The sequence below is a fragment of the Bubalus kerabau genome, chromosome 14 (genome assembly GCF_029407905.1).
Source record: "Bubalus kerabau isolate K-KA32 ecotype Philippines breed swamp buffalo chromosome 14, PCC_UOA_SB_1v2, whole genome shotgun sequence".
NCBI classification, from domain to species: Eukaryota; Metazoa; Chordata; class Mammalia; order Artiodactyla; family Bovidae; genus Bubalus; species Bubalus kerabau.
The window spans coordinates 38790283-38807480 of record NC_073637.1 but is presented as its reverse complement, the minus strand read 5'-3'; the positions used below and the strand labels follow the sequence as shown (position 1 = coordinate 38807480).

The 17198-nt window shown below is 43.7% G+C and overlaps 2 protein-coding genes across 3 annotated transcripts in view; one reads left to right on the top strand and one right to left on the bottom strand.

Annotated features, from left to right (window-relative positions):
• The window catches only part of RPL7 (ribosomal protein L7), a 65104-nt gene that overhangs the window by 26236 nt on the left and 21670 nt on the right, over nt 1-17198 (top strand). The gene's annotated exons all lie outside the window — the stretch shown is intronic.
• The window catches only part of RDH10 (retinol dehydrogenase 10), a 28886-nt gene continuing 16877 nt past the window's right edge, over nt 5190-17198 (bottom strand). Inside the window, exons 3-6 of the mRNA XM_055546268.1 lie at nt 9993-10091; nt 8660-8805; nt 6687-6818; nt 5190-6579 (exon numbers count right to left, since the gene is read on the bottom strand). Of these exons, the coding sequence (XP_055402243.1) occupies nt 6456-6579; nt 6687-6818; nt 8660-8805; nt 9993-10091 (501 nt within the window). The 3' untranslated portion in view covers nt 5190-6455. The remainder of the gene's footprint in view (nt 6580-6686; nt 6819-8659; nt 8806-9992; nt 10092-17198) is intronic.

The window sequence follows — 17198 nt, the reverse complement described above, 5'->3', positions numbered from 1 at the left end:
CCAAGTGATTGGACTGAGGGTGTCCCTTCTTGTAATACGAACTCATCATGATTACATTTGCAAAGCCCCTATTTCCAAATATGGTCACATTTACAGGAACCAGGGGGTTAGGGGAGAAGGAAATGACAACCCACTCCCGTATTCTTGCCTAGAGAGTCCCGTGGACAGAGGAGCCTGGTGGGCTGCTGTCCATGGGGTTGCACAGAGTCAGACACGACTGAAGCGACTTAGCATGTGTGCATGCATTGAAGAAGGAAATGGCAACCCACTCCAGTATTCTTGCCTGGAGAATCCCAGGGACAGGGGAGCCTGGTGGGCTGCTGTCTATGGGATTGCACAGAGTTGGAGATGACTGAAGCGACTTAGCAGCAGCAGCAGGGGGTTAGGAGTTCAGCACGTTATTTTGGGTGGGGGGGGCCTGGGGGACACATTTTGATCCACACAACATTGAGCTTCCATGGGGAATCTATGGCTTCACGATGCTGTATGCCTGTGTTGCTGCCAGGATTCCAACCTGCCCATCGGCCTCCTGGATGACGCACGCCCTTTACAGAACCAGGCTAGCTGGGGTGACAGCGTGGGTACAGGCAGAGGGCTGGAAAGGAGGAGCCAGGCTCCTTCTCTGTGGGGGAGGGGAGGCTGCAGAGGAATCCAGGTGGACCACCCAGGACGTGTGGGCAAGGCAAGGGGGCATTTTTCATGGCTGTTGTGAACACACATCTCTCCCTGCAGTATGGTTTAAATCACCTTGACAGGAAAACCTCAAACGTAGAATCTGAGCTGAAGATGCTTTGTTTTTCTTGCTAATCAGTTCTCTTGCTTTCGGTGAGTGGTTAGAAAGATTTCAACATTTGACAGCTGAAAAGTTTGTTGGAAGCTCTTGGAAGACATCTTGGGAATGCTCTACAGAAATGCAGCAAGTTAAATGAGAACTAGAGACCCAGTGAGTAGAATTCATGACTACATATCCTCAATACTTGTCCAAAGAGACAGGGAAATGTGTCAAGCACTGTTGTATGATAGAAACTGCAAGGCCCAGGAAGAGTCACGAGAGAGTACCTAGGACTGTGGTCACAGACAGCTCTGGCCTTGAATCCTGGGAGAACTAGGGAGTCCCCGGATGTTCATCTTGACCTTGGGGACCTGCCTGGAGTAGATCTTGTGTAAGAGTTCAGTACTTGAGGGAACCAGAGAGGAGACTGTCTTGTTGAGCAGACTGATAGAAGTTGGTTCTGTCCCATCTTTTTTGGCAAGTCACAAGGAGTTCACTTGAACTAACAAGTATCCATTTGATGATACTTGGAAAGCACTTTGGTTTTCCCCTGGGTTCTCATGAAACATGGCCTCACGCATTTAAGCAAGTCATGCTTCTGAGGCCAAGCCAACAAAATGGTCAGACCACAGTCTCCAGCCTTCACATAGAAAGAAATTCTCCTCTGGTCATTTCAACAATGACTCAGTTACTAGGAGCCTAAATACTCTGGTAGATAGCCGCCATGTGCTATCTGTTAACACTGCCCTTCACCTTCTGGGCCTCTGCCCCAGGGCTGGCCACACAGACTCTTTTTCTTGGGCCAGACGGAGGTTTCTTAAGTGTGACTCAGACTGGAGATTAGGTCCAGGCAGAGGAGATAATTGTTTCTAGTCTGGTTTCTCCTTGGGAGGAGGAAGTTCCCGTCGGAACTTTGCTCAGACGTCACCCTTTACGACTCTCCCCTCAGTTGCTCTCTCACGTTCCCCGGGTTTTGAGCCCTGGACCTTCTCATTCTGTGCTTCCCCACTCCCAGTTTCTGTCCAGAGTCCCAGCACCCACTTCTCTCCTGGGGGCCAGGGCTAATGTCCCACTTTCTGTTGGGGATGGAGTGTCAGCTCGAATGCAGTTTTTCTTCGATTCCCTGCTGGTTCTGCTGTTCCCACTTAGAAATGACCTGGCTCTGTCTGACTTACTTCACTTAGTATGATAATCTCTAGGTCTGATATTTAATGTCTTCTGAGCTTCCCAGGTGGTACAGTGGCAAAGAATCCACCTGCCAATGCAGAGATGCTAAAGATGCGGGTTTGGTCCCTGGGTTGGGGAGATCTCCTGGAGTAGGAAATGGTGACCCACTCCAGTATTCTTGTCTGGAAAATCCCATAAACAGAGGAGCCTGTGGACTACAGTCCATGTGTCTCAAGGAGTCGGACATGACTGAGCACAGCAGTGTATAATGGAAAATCATATGAATAACTACATCTAGGCCAGCTAGAAGTCCAATGTGCTGTCCATCGTGCCACACAGCCAGTTAAGGAAAAGCATATGAAAAAGAAGATATATAGGTGTGTATAACTGAATCACTGCTGTACACCTGCAACTTATGCAACACTGTAAATCAACTAGACTTCAATTTAAAAAATCTTGTAAGTTAAAAATAAAAACAGGGACTTCCCTGGAGATCCAGTGGTTAAGACTCCATACTCCCAATGCACAGGGCACGAATTTGATCTCTGGTCAAGGAATTATTAATAGATCCCACATGGCACACAGTATGGCCCAAAGATAAAAAAAAATAAAAGTAAATTAAAAAGTAAAAACAACCTGGCTTTTGACTCGAGAGGCTCTAGTCACTGGAGCCTAAGCCAGATCTTGTGGGCAATCAGCTGTTCGGTCTTACAGAGTTCTCCTACCTCCTAAACTCTCACTGTGTTATTTTCCAGTCTCACTGCCAGGCTGGCTCGCAGGCCCGTCACAGCTTCCCTCTTGACTGCTCTCCTGGCTCCCAGCAGCTGAAAATTCAAGCTTACAACAACTTGATTGATGCTCTTAACTCCCCAACTCTGCTCCTGTCACTTCCCTGCAAAAAAAACCTCCCTGGGCTTCCCTCTTCTCTCCATCAAATGAAGCACCCCTTCCTCCTCCCAGAATGAAGGCTTCTTTTCAAAATGGGCCTTTGTCATGGGGTTGCATGGCACTCCCTTCATATGTTCTGTTTCAGGCATGATGAGAATTATATTTGTTTTTCAACCTCTGGGCCTTTCCTGATCATTTAATTTATCCCTTGCAGCATCCACGCTCTCACCCTCATCTCCATCTGTTGCATCACCAACCTGCAGGGCTTATCTCAGGTGCCTCCCCACCTCACTAAGACCTTATCACACCTGAGGTTAATCTGTGGTATATGCCCAGAAAGGTACATGTATTTGAACTTGCGTGCAAATTGTATGCTACTTGAGTCCCTGGGCCTAGTAGATGCCTGGTTTATCTGTTAACTGAGTGTGGACAAATGCTGGCTTTATGCTCCCCGCCCCGTCCCAGCCACTTCTGGCCCATTACAGCCTTGCTTTCTTTACTCTTTTTAATCAGACACAGGCAATAAATTTGGTATGGAAAGAACTACCCCCACCCCCCCCAACACACACCCCAACCAGCCCCCACTGATTTTATATTTTGTTGGAGGCAAAAGCAAATTTCCAAGATTCAGGTCAACACCAATTTCAAATTCTTTCTGCCAGTTGGAAAAGAAAACTTTGAAAAAGACATTTGACTTTCTTTTTTCCTTCAACTTGGGGAAAAATTTGAAAGCTGTTAGCCTTTCAAGGAAACAGGATACTTAAAAACAACAACAACAGCAACAACAACAAAAACGCACCCACCAGCCTGGCTTTATGTAATTCAATCCTGTCAAGCTCATCTAATCTTTTGTAACAGAACAACAGACCTGGTAGATCAAGGGGGGAAACAACAGTTGGAATTTATGTTTGCTGCCTTCGAAACTTTTGATTCCTGGGTTCCACTCAATATGATTATCATTAAACTGCTTGAGAGGTTAGAGAGAACCAGTTCTAGCTAGGGGACAGAAGTGGTCTTCCTAGGGGGTCAGCCTTGAGCCCAGTTGCCCTAAACAGTGCCTGAAAGGGCCAGACAACGGAAAAAGGTAACATATTCTAAGTCAGCATTAACCTCAAAGTGGAATTGGGGGTGTCAATGAATAATCAGCAGCCAGAAAAGCAGCCTTGGCAGTTACTTAAATGATCAACAGAAGTGGGCAGGGTTAACTAGAAGAGAGTTCACTTTTGGGGAGAAGAGCATCATTAATGCACCTATAGCTTAAGAACAGGAGACTGGAGTCAAGCAGTGCAACAGGTAGGAATCCTGCAGCCCTGAGTTTGCTCTGACTCAGTCCCCTTCCCAACTTCACAGCTAAAGATGGTAAAGAGAATTTGGATGACATTCAAGGAAGAGTCACAGAGGTAACTGAACTAAGGCTGGGACATGGGAATTGAAGACTTATACCAAAAAGTTAACTAAATTTTGTTTATTGAATTTAGAGATGGACAACCTTGTCAGGGCAACAACAAACAAGAATAGAAAAAGGTTTAAATGACAACATATGAGAATGAAATTAAATGGAGGGCAGACTTGCTTTACTGGAACAGATATCTTGTAGGATGGTTGGAGGGTACCAGGGGTTAACTGACAGAGAACACCTGGAGAACCCCTAAAAATATGTCTCCACCTCATGTTGTTATATGAGGTTTACTTCAAAGCACAGTTGACTCTTGAATAACGTGTTTGAACTGTGCCAATCTACTTACACACACATTTTTTTTTTCAGTAGTAAACTCTATAGTACTACACAATCCGTGGTTGGTGGAATCGGTAGATGGGGGTTGGGGGAACAGAGGAACCATGGATACAGGGGGCTGATTATCAATTATACATGGATTTTTGACTACATGGAGGGTTGATCCTCTAACCCCCATGATGTTTGAGGGTCAACTGTACTTAAAATCCAAACTGGAAAATAAGAGATAGTCAGTGCCTCAGTGGCTTCAAGTTTAGTTATCATTTATACAAAGAAATTTAAACACTGAATAAAGCTATTTTTTAAGACGAGTGTTGGGGACACTAGCGGTGAGGCAGTACTTTCCTACGTGTGGATACATGGCAGAACTCATCTGTGGTGCAGCCGGACAACACACAGGTAATGGGGTTCTATTTCCCCACCTTTAGTATCAACAAGCCCGTGATAAAGTATCTAATCTGGGAAGATGGTAACATGGGAAATGTGAGTGTAGGGCTCCCTAACCTACCAGTGTCCCTGAACACAAGCCTGTTCAAACATTTTTCATTACTGAGTGATATGGCAAAGAAAATAAGGACACAGTGTCTGTCCCAATAACACTGCTGATAACTAATGATCACACAGTCATTTGTATGTAAGTTGTCTTTAAATTTAATCACTCCTTTATAAAATCTCCCAATTAATTAGTAAAAGATGGCTTATTTGAATAGCCTAAAACATTGGCCGCTATTTAAACAAGACATTCTAAAAAAGAGAGCAATCACATAATAGTTTATAGTAATTTACAAGTGGATGGTATACATTTAGATACAGAGGTAGAAGTTCACTTTTACAATGTTTCACTAACACATTTACCAAATTCAAGGCACAAAATAGTTTGCTTTACAAAAAAATACTGTAAAAATGTCATTTGTTGTTCTACAATGTGAATAAAACTTTCAAAAGAATCTTTACACCTTTCCGTATGTATTCCATAGTGTAAGATTTTTTCCCCCTTGCTAATCATAGTTGGCACAAAAACAGGGACGTTTTTAAGTGCACAAGTTCTCACTTTTAGAAACTGTTTCTTTGCAGAGCTGCTATGTATTCTAGATCAAAGTCCAACCAAAGAAATGAAACACAGCAACTTTCTTAGGAAAGGGCACTTTCTGTATGCAGCAAAATTCACAGGTAGAAAAATCTATGATTTTTTTTTTTTTTGGATAAATAGGTCTCCATAAGGAAAGACCTCAGATATACATTTTAAAATTCGACCAACAATTTGGTCGTTGTTACTTTAACAAAGAGACCTGATCACATGACTTTACTGTAACAATCAGACATCCTCTACTTCCAATTGATGGAGATTTCAAAATGCCTTTTTAAAAGGGCTGTATATATACACACACCATGAAAGAGCCACACAGGCTTTGCAAAGCTGAAACTTAGAAAACATGAGAAAATACAGCACTGTCAGTCCTTGAAGTTGCAAGGGTGTCAACTTGCTAGAGATTAATTACAAGAATTAATAAACTCTATGGGAATGAAGGAAAACAAACACATGAAACACACAGTCATTATCATCTTGAGACTTCCTGTTCATTCCAAAAATAATAATAATAATGGTGGCCTGGCGACGTCACACAGCTGTTATCTAAAAGACTGGACTGGTCTTAGGGTTCTGCCTGCAAAGGACCCCGTTGGCAACGACTTAAGCTCACTTCTGCTGATCACGTTTTCCAAGTACTCTAGTCAGTTAATTTACACTTCATTTATTTTTGTAAAAAGCTGATTTGAAAAAAAAAAAAAACCATGGATGTAGAATCCAGAGAGTATCAGTCAAGCTGATGTGGGTCGGACTAAGATATCCTGATGGTCTTCTGGTAGAAATGATATTCCATACAAAAAAGACCCTCAGATTCCGTTTTTCGCTTCGTTGTTGTTTGTAGCTTGTTTCCTTTGAGCAATAAAGGGGTACATACACTTGTCTGCTCCTAGGAACCGATACATGCACACAACTGCTTCAAAAGGGAGGATGCTGGAAAAGGAAGAGTCACAGTTAGCAAACGTGAGATGTGGTGTGCTTGTTAAATTACAGGGTGGGTGTGGGAAAGCCCGCCGAGCGGGGAGGCCCCTCACACTCACCTCTTCATGAAGGTCACGATGTACATGAGGCGGGGCGTGCAGATCATGGGCTGGTCGGTGAGGATGGCCTTCATGGCCTGCTTCACGCAGTAATCGGGCTTCAGAGGGGGCAGGAAAGGCTCGATTTCTTTCCTGGGAGTTACACATTCAAGATTAAATTAAGAATTCACATGAAATACGGAGGGCTGGAAATACATATCAAAACACCACGGGTGATGCTATTGGAGCAATAGGATTTGCAATCTGTTTTGTTCACTTCGTTGTGCTTTCACTGAATTTTCCAAATTTTCCTACTGTGAACATATTTTATTTGCATTGTCTGGAAAACAAGTTTGTTTTTTTTGTTTGTTTGTTTGTTTTTGTTTTTTTTTTTAATAAAAGAAAAGCAGAATTGGTCTGCTTTTCTGTAAAGTGAGAAAGTTGTGTTTTCAAAATGCCTTGGAAGGTATTTCAAATTATTATTATTTTTTTCTTTCAATTGAAAAAAGAGAGGGTGTCTGACATAACAAACAGTAAACCCAAACAGGATGCCAAATTAGCATTAAGTGTAGTTCAAATGATGGTGTGTAAACACCGACATAAACCTTCCTGAGTGAAAGAAAATTCAGCTGTGTGCCTCCCTGGATGCCTGGAGAGGAAAAGCCCGGGGCTTTTTTGGGGGGTGGGGGGAGGAGTGAGGGGGGTGGGGTCTCTGAAATGAAGTGCACGGGAGACAGCCTACCTTCAGCTGAATTCATCCAGTTTCCCGTAGAAGTAACTTAACAGAATTTACCCCCCTCACTTTTCATTGTCCAGCCCCCAGAGCTTTGGACACCCGCTGTGATGCTAAATAGGAGACAGAGCTCCTCAGACCCTCTGCAACTGGTTCTTAAGTTTGTAAGAGGCAAAAGCCAAACCAACACACACACACACACAGAAAAAGAGGTGGGGTCCAGTCCACTCCCAGTCTGGACCTGGACTCAGCCTGAGATTGAAATGACTCAAGCCACCTCCACTTACTTCACAGCCGGGCCAGGTTCAGGATGTGTCAAGATTGGCCCTGACCCACGGGGAACTGGCTCACTTATCTCGCTTTTTCTTTCAAATTCATCTACGCAAAGATCTCGCAGTGAGCATGTCTCCACAAGTGTCCTCTTCGTGAGTCACGGCTTTGTTTATTCTGTGTAGCTCGAGTCAGATGTGACTTGACATGGCTATTCCCACGGGCCTCCTTTCAAAGTGTGGGGGTGTTTTATTTCATTTGTAGAAAATCTCAATGTTTCTTCTCATTCTGTCAGAGTGACTCTAGCTACAGACACTCTCTGCAAAAAGGAAGCTCCCAAATGTGGGAAGGGTCTTTTTGGAAGAAAGGCCACCCTCCTCAGTGGCAGTGACACTGTTCTGTATCCAAACCAAAGTCACATTTATGTGCAAATACGGATGTTAAGGGGCTTCCCAGGTGGTGCAGTGGTAAAGAACCCTCCTGCCAATGCAGAAGATGCAAGCGACGTGGGTTCGATCCCTGGGTTGGGAAGATCCCGTGGAGGGTATAGTAACCTGCTCCAGGATTCTTACCTGGAGGATCCCACGGACAGAGAAGCCTGGCGGGCTACAGTCCATAGGGTTGCAAAGAGTCGGACGTGACTGAGGGGTTGTGCACTAACTACACTGATGTTAAAGAAAGAAAATCACTTCCAAAGTAGTAGCTTCTAAGTAAAATCCTAGGTATTTGCTCCCTGAAGGACAGAGAGGTCGTTTCCTACTGATGCTCCTTGCCTTCTGCAAATTAATACCAGCTCTTGCTTGTCAATCACACATGCATCAACTTGACAAACCTTGACCAATGAAAACTACATGTGAGCTAAAATGTCAGCTGTGGAAGTGCCAGGCTGCTTACGGTTGGAGATCTGACTGATTTCACATAGTCTCCCAAGATGAAAAGATGGTTTGTTAGAGCTGCTAATCATCAGCGTGGAGGCGGGTCCCTCACTGACCTGATTCGGCAGCCCCTGAACATGCCAGTGTCCACCAGGTAAGGGCAGACCAGCGTTGTTTTAATTCCATCCTTCTCTGCGGCCTTTAACTCGTGGCTCAGGGATTCATGAAAACCCACGACTCCAAATTTACTGGCGCAGTAGTCCTGGGGGCAAAGCACAGAGGGCAGAGGCACTCAGCATAGTGCACATTCCGGACCAAGCCCCAGGTTGCCCCGTTACTCAGGTTACATGTCTGATACAAAAGGTTACAGGTGACTAAGCAAAAAAAAGGAGAGCATTCTAAAAGACGGGTATCTGATGTGGTTTGGTGCAGAAATAATATTTTCAAAGCAACAGCAGAAACAGATGAACACTTTTTGCCACATCAACGAAGTATCAGATTACTTTGGGGGAAGTTACCACAAAGGAGTCTATGAAAGCTAACAAGCTGGGGCTAAAAATGGAGAGAGACTCACTTTGAAGTGTCTGGAAAATTTACAAATGGCCTCTTGTTCAGTAAAGGAGACTGAAAAACCAGTTTGTTTAAATTAATGCTAGGAGAACAAAGGAGACTAGAGCTGGAGTTATGAGCTGTTATGATCCAATTTTCTTCTTAAGGGCCAAGTGAAAATGGAAATGATAACTCCACCTTGTAAACTTCAACTAGAACTCAACCTAAGGACTCACGGTATAGAAAAGAAGTTCTCCATTATCCAACTTTAAATTTAGGAATGGAAATGTACAATACAGAAGCCGTCTCTTGCGCATCCTTTTGCATATTTGCATGGGCTAATGTTTCCTATTTTCTGCTACAGGCACCCGTGGGACAAACACGGAACAACAAACACATGCATGCTTTGTAACTTGAAGTTGGTGAAGAACAGGGTCTGATTAAGCCCAGTTCCACAGACTTAACATGCGGACACCTCATACCCACCCTAACCATCTCATCTGATGAGATAACACAAGATAGCTCACTTTTGACAAGCTGACCAAAACAGAGTGTCAACCTTTAGCCTCATTTATCTGTTCTCTGGGGCACTGCCAGTGCCCTCCAGTTTCAGCTTGACCCTGTGTCTTCCCACTGTCGTCAAGTAAAACTGCTAATGAGAATGGGGCCATACTGGGGACCGGCCCACCTACTTCTGCTGCTGCCGTTGGTTTGTCAAACTAGTGTAAGTTTACGGCAGAATATGTAGAGTTGGTGGGTGCTGGGGTGCACTCCACAAACAGCACACAGGTAGCTTCCAGGGGCTCGTAGGACTATGAGGGCAGCAGGCATGCTTCTAGGACTGTAGTGTATTTGTGACGAGATGAACTGATTGAAAGGAGATGCTTTATGATGACAAACCTCAACTCCAGCAGTGCTGAACAATCCCAAGGAACTCGCAACTGTCACAATATGACCATGATTAATCTCCAGCATGGTAGGAAGAAAAGCCTTAGTGGTCTGCAAGAAAAGGAAGATGTAAGCTTCAGAAATGACCTATGGATTTCACCTAAAAAACAAAAAAACAACAAAACCAAACCGAACCCCACCAACTCAAGATCATGAAACAAAGTTTTATCCATATAATGCTACATTCCCCAATTTGTTTTAAAATATTTCCCATTTATCAAAACCAGAAGATCCCTCAAGCGTCCTGGTTCACTTAGCACCGTGTCATCGGCATGGCAAGCCTATCACAAGCCGTGACCCACAAGACTGTAACACAAGCGCTTTCGGGGACCATGTCCAGAGATGAAAAGAAAGCCATTAGGAGAAGGCTCTTTATCACCTTTCAAGTGAGTTATCTGCTAATCTAAACTACTCCTGGGTCAGAGATCTTTTCATGCTTGTGACAGTTGAGTGCAGCATCTCATGGTCTGGGAGGGACCTCCCACTGCCCACAAATAGGAGGCTCCTGTAATGTTTGCCTCATGACTACGTCTACTCAGCAACAGACCCACGAAGGCTGAGATATTCCAGCAGCATCTTCAAACATCCAAGCTGTATTATCAGAGTCTACTCACAGGAGGTAAAGTATTTTAGGTGTAAAGAAAGAGGGTAAAAGTACAGAATAGTTTTAATGAAAACTGTGTCCTAACCCTAACTTTACATGACAACAGCTCATGGCAGCTGACTGACCCAGCTCTGCTGTGGGGTTTCCTGGGGAGTGTCTTTCCCGTGGAGGCAGGTGACCAGCCCTAGGGGGACAGAGCATGTGGCAGAAGCTCCAGGGCAGTGGACCCAGAGGTAGCATCCATTTCTCATTTCACTAAACTTCTCTTTTCCCTCTAGCTTTCATGCCTTCAAAACACAAAGCTGTAATTTTTCTTTTTTTAAATTACTTCAAATTGCTTAAGATAATCTATTAACTACTCCACTAGGCTCCCAACAGTTTTATAACCTGCTTCCTAAAAGAAAGCAGCAAAGAGCAATCCATCTACTGCTGAGTTATATCCCACTGCCAACACAGCTTCCCATGATTTATGAAGTTAAAAAAAAAGCCCAAACACTACCCAGTGGACTTAAAGAAGAGTTGCATTCCCTCCTCAGAGGATTTTCCGGTTAAGACATCACTGAATTTTTGCACACGTATATGATTTGCTCTGATAACTTTTGTGTGGACAAGATCAAACAGTCATTCCATTAATTTTGAAGTTTTTCCCACGTTCCAATCCGTGATGCATTGTCAGATGAAATTTTGTGAAGCAGCCCAAGGTCTTCCCCAGTCTGACTCCTGATCATCATATAAGCCCTCGGTCCCCACTTACATCCATCGTGGGCTCTGCACCGTTGTTCCCTGAAAGTCGCTCAGTCATGTCCGACTCTTTGCAACCCCATGGAATTCTCCAGGCCACAATACTGGAGTGGGTAGCCCTTTCCTTCTCCAGGGGATCTTCCCAACCCAGGGATCGAACCCAGGTCTCCCTCATTGCAGGCGGATTCTTTACCAGCTGAGCCACAAGGGAAGACCAAGAATACTGGAGTGGGTAGCCTATTCCTTCTCCAGCGGATCTTCCCAGCCCAGGAATTGAAGAGGTGTCTCCTGCATTGCAGGCAGATTCTTTATCAACTGAGCTACTAGAAAGCCTGGGTCATGCTTATTCTCATCTGTACAGTTTTACCCGTGAACTCAACTCTTTTCTGACAATCTGCCCCCAAAGTCTTCTTATAAAACTCAAACTGTAATATCAATCACATATTTACATAGCCTCTCATGCTTTTCAAAGTCCTTTATGTTAATTATGTCATCGGAGCCCCTTAAAAATTCTCTAACACAGGTAGTTAAGAGTGTTAAGTCTTCAATGTTATTCCACTCACCTTGACTTTGTCCATATAACCAGTATCATTCACTGTGACAAATAATTATATGTTCTGTGGTAATTTGTGTTTTTTTTTTTATTGTTTTCAGTTTACAGCACCTGCAAACTCTAGGCTTTATAACTTGTATACGAGCACCATATCACAGAATTACAATAAAGTAACATCACAGGGAAAGTTATCTACGTCAATCTAAACTAAAAACACATCCTTCAGTACTCATGCCTATGAGTCTTCTCTTAAATATCTGATTATAATCAATTGTTTCTAGATTAGCTCAAAAGTATAAAATTTAGTCTTGACATTATCCAGAGATCACTTCTAAGTATTAACAGTTTCCCTCGTCTTGGAAGAGAAGGATAGATTTAGCATGAAGGTTCTATTTTTAAGTTAAGAAATTAGAAGGACTTGAGAGTAAATTCTAAGCAATTACATACAGTACAGAATACTAGCAGGAATCTGCTACGTGGTTATGACAATTCTGAGTCGCTGACCGTGGTCATCCCCAGCCTATGTCCATGCTAACTCTACCAGGTGGCCAGCCCTCCCCAGAAACCCAGATGCCCAGTGGGCTGGCTCTAATGACTTCTCCATGTTTGTGCTCCATGTTGGTGCCTGCAGGTGTTAAAGGACTAATCCATATCCCAGCACATATGAAGGCAGGTAACTGTTTTAAGTTCCTCACTGTTTTTTTTAACTTCTTGCAAGGTTCTAAAACGGATTCATGTCCCCTCTAGCCCTGCTGGAATTAACTTATTCCTTCAACCGGTATTTCTTGAACACCTATTACATGCAGGACCTGATTACGATCTGGCCAAGCAATGATGGGGAACACGTGAGCAGGTCTCATTCCTGTCTCTAAGCAGACTTTTATACTCAGATGGCACCAGTGGTAAAGAACCTGCCTGCCAATGCAGGAGACAGAGGAGATGTGGGTTCAATCCTTGGGTTGGAAAGATCTCCTGGAGAAGGGCATGGCAACTCACTCCACTATTCTTGCCTGGAGAATCCCGTGGACAGAGGAGCCTGACGGGTTTCAGTCCATGGGGTTGCAAATAGTTGGACATGACTGAAGCAACTTGGCATACTCATCAGCACCAAACTGTGTTACGTCAGTACAACAAATAGAAAACAGTTCTGGTTCATCCTTCACAAAAGTAGCGTGCTGCAGCTGTGTATGCTAAAAAGTCTGATATGAACCTGCTTCCCCTCCCACCCCACAAAGTAGTTTGGAGGGACATTTAAGCTGCTGGGTTTGTGCTTAAAGGAAATAAGAAAAAAGAACAAGAGAAACAAAAGGATCCAAATATATCTATGTGACTAAAGTCTTTTCCAACTGTGTGTTGTAAACATATTTTTTAGGGAAACAGACTTCATTTTAAGTAGCTAGTAAAGTGTGACACAGGTTTGTTTGTTTTAGTATGAAGTTTTCTTTAGAGGGAGGGGTTGATTTTTTTTTTTTAAAGGGGTGTGGCAAGTCAAAGATTCTTGTAAAATATGTGACTTCTTTTCTCCATCCAGGGACAAATTTGGCCTTCTGTAGAAACAAAACCCAGTGTGTCATTATGCTTTTTACCTTCCAAGGCAAAGGCCTATGTTCATCTAGAAAGGCTCACTACTTACAGGTCTAACACTATAGTTACGACAACTCCTAGCAGCCCAGGGACAACACACCAGGCGCTGAGGAAACTGGGAGGGGAAGTGAGCCATCCAAGGGCTGGGTGGCCTTGGGATCCCTACTGATTGCCTTCCAAAGCTGGCGGCCACCACTCAGCTCCTCCTGGGTGCCGGGCGGAGGCAGGCCTGGGGGAAAAGCTTTCATACCAGGGCCGCTCAGGTTTCTTTTTAAACCCAAGTTTGCACGGCTCAGGCTGGAGCCTGATCCACGTGACTGAGCACTGAGGCTGTTAATCATTTCCTTTGCTGCCTGAATGGAGGCGAGCAATTACTGCCCAGGCGTTCTTTCCACAACCAAACCCCTGCCTTGTGTCTGGGGCGCATTACCACATATGCTTTGATCAACACGAAGCCTGGTCCTTATGTTAGGAATAAAAAAAAAAAAAAGGCTGTAAATGGGTGGCAAGAAAGCATCGTGTTCTCAGGAACTTTCCAGAGTAACCCGACAAGTTTTCCTTTCTAATTACTCTTGCCCTCGACAGTCTGGTGGGTGACATCTGAGATAGCACATCATATTCCGTCCTTGACACGGTTTGACAGCACAAAGAAACCTGGCACTTTGTAATGAATTACTAATGCGCACAAATATCGTAGCACGAGTGAGAGGGGGACCAGCAAGAGGTGAAGTGCTAGTTGCCATGACACCAGTCAGTTCAAGCTCAGGTTCGTGATCTTCAACTTTGTCTCAGACTCATTAGAAGAACATAAAGAGCAAATCTGCGGCTCACACCCAAAAGGTTTGAGTGTAAATTCACGCACAGGCTGCTCACAGTGAATCTGAGAGGGGCAACTCAGAGAGCCTGCTGAACACCGCTGAAGGACGAATTATCAGGAGTTACCAGCTAGTCAAGGGATCTCTAAAGGAAGTACATTTCATCAGTCACCAGAGTTAGCAGGTCCCAACGGTAGCTGGCAAGGTTAGCCTGATGCTTAGCCTAACCCTGACTGTGCTGATGGGGACTTCAGGTCCTATTTGGTGGTGATGGTATAATCGCTGAGTCTCTTTGTGATCCTATGGACTGTAGCCGGCCAGGCTCTTCTGTCCAAGGGATTTCCCAGGCAAGAATACTGGAGTGGGTTGCCGTTTCTCTTCCCCATCCAGGGATTGAACCTGGGTCTCCTGCACTGTAGACAGATTCTTTACTGACTGAGCCACCAGGGAAGCCTGCACTCCAAGATCTGTCCTCTTATTCAAATGTCTGAGACACAGGGGAGGGCATCTAGTTTGTCATCAGGAAAACGTGGTTGACTCTCGAGCAGGGCAGGGGTGGGGGGCTCAGAGTCAGCAACCAGTATATACCAATTTGTATGTTCAGTGAGACAATTTAGAGTTGGAAGGGACCCAGTGGGATTAGTTTATCTGCAAAAGAGAAAACTTTTAGTAATGGACTCTGGCTAAAAAGTGTGATAAGAGACTTTTGATTACCTGTGTTGAATTTTATCACAAGACTCCAATATCATAACCTGCAACTGGCTGACAGGGTTGCTATGTGACTAAAAAGAAAAGAAAAGAAAGAAGAAGGATATTCAAATGGACACTGACATTGCTATGAAAACATGCTTCGCGAGTTTAATATCTCCATAGCTCCTCAGGGTTCCTCTTCAAAGCATTGGGACCTTTGAAAGATAACTGTAAAGGTCATATTTATAATATAAACAAGAACTTCTTAAACAGAAGTGTGACTGGACATAGACATGACATGTCATATCTTGAGAAATCTTTGAGTGTTAGGTTTACGCCAAATTAACTCCCAACAGTTCCAACCCTCCAGACCATTCTTGGTGCTCTTAATGACAGACTGCAATGCAGAGCCTGCAGCTGCACTGTCAGGACAAATTAACCTAAAGTTAAACAAAAGAGAATGTGAAGAAATGCGGTATCCGGCAAAGTCTGACTCGAGAAATTTCGAGATTGATGACATTTTAAAGGTATAGGTAAAACACTCAGAATACATTTTCCATATTTTCGAGTTTTTCGAGGTTAATGGACACTGAGAGAGGAGCAAAGCTCATTTCTCACAGTAGGAAAAGGCTGCATCCTCTATTTTTGTGCAGTTACCTGACTGTCCTGCAGTTAATTCAAGAAAAGGCATCTTAAAAAAAAAAAAAATCATTTTGAAGTATTTCTCTCTCACCTGAATGTCCAAAAATAACACAGAAAACTTTCATTTCTAAGTGAAGTCGCTCAGTCGTGTCCGACTCTTTTAGACTTTATGGACTTTATGGACTCTCCAGGCTCCTCCGTCCATGGGATTTTCCAGGCAAGAGTACTGGAGTGGGTTGCCATTTCCTTCTCCAGATGATTTTCCCGACCCAGGGATTGAACCCAGGTCTCCTGCATTATAGGCAGACGCTTTACTGTCTGAACTACCAGGGAAGTTCAGGTCCCCTTCTTTCCTAAAGGGGACCAAAAATCATATTATGATGGGAAAAGGCTTAATGCCATCAGCACATGTATTGGACAGTTTTCTGATGTATGTTTAAGGGTTTTCAGAATTTCCAAATAAGAGCAATAATATGATTTGGAAAAAACGCAATCGAGATTCTATTAAACAAAGAACATTTAACTGACAGGCTTGCGGTATCCCTCCAAAACGGCTCAACGACCCTCCTTGGTGTTTTGCTATTTCTGCCTGTGTCGCTATGAGAGTTACTTGTCTTTATCAGAATCACAAAGGGACGTACTGTTTATTTACAAGGCTAAAATGACATCTGGTGGCACATTCCTCTGGAAACTCAGTCACTGCTCCTGGAAAACTATGACTCGACACTACAAACTATTGAGGGTGCTGAAAATGTAGGGAACTGGGTTTAAAAATATAGGATAAATCATTAGTGTGTTCAAAGATTAAAAAAGGGTGATGTCCTCCCAAGCTAATTTGGGAAAGGAACACATGCCTAAATAGCCTCAATCCTATCGATTTAGAGATATCTGTTTAATCCATGTACTGACCACCAATGTTGTAAACTTCATTTTGGCCACAGAAACTGTAACTTGAGAATTTTCATTACAAAATTATCTTCAATTAGGAAGTCAAACTCAAATCTGTATTTGCTAGCAATACACTGGCTTTCAATACTTCATTTGCAGTTGACAGCATGCGTGCTCATGTTCAGTTGTATCTGAATCTCTGCGACCCCATGGACTGCAGCCCATCAGGCTCCTCTGTCCTTGAAATTTTCCAGGCAAGAATACTGGAGTGCGTTGCCATTTCCTTCTCCAGGGAGTCTTTCTGATCCAGGGATCAAACCTGTGTCTCTAGTGTCTCCTGCACTGGCAGGTGGGTTCTATACCACTGCGCCATCTAGGAATCCAACACAAATTCAGAAATTCATGTAATGCGATGACAGCCCTTTTTTCCCTTTCCTGTTTGGGTATGTTTGTAGAGACAAGAAAGATCTTCTGACAAATTGTGCAATAGAGTCTCAAAGATACTGAAGGCTGGAATGAGTCTCAGACTTAACAAGATGTTCATCAAAGTCTCTATGTGCTTGATATAAAATATTCTCTCTTTAGCTGTAGAGAATATGTCATAATCATCAAATTCCTATCAATGTTACATCTACTGTCCT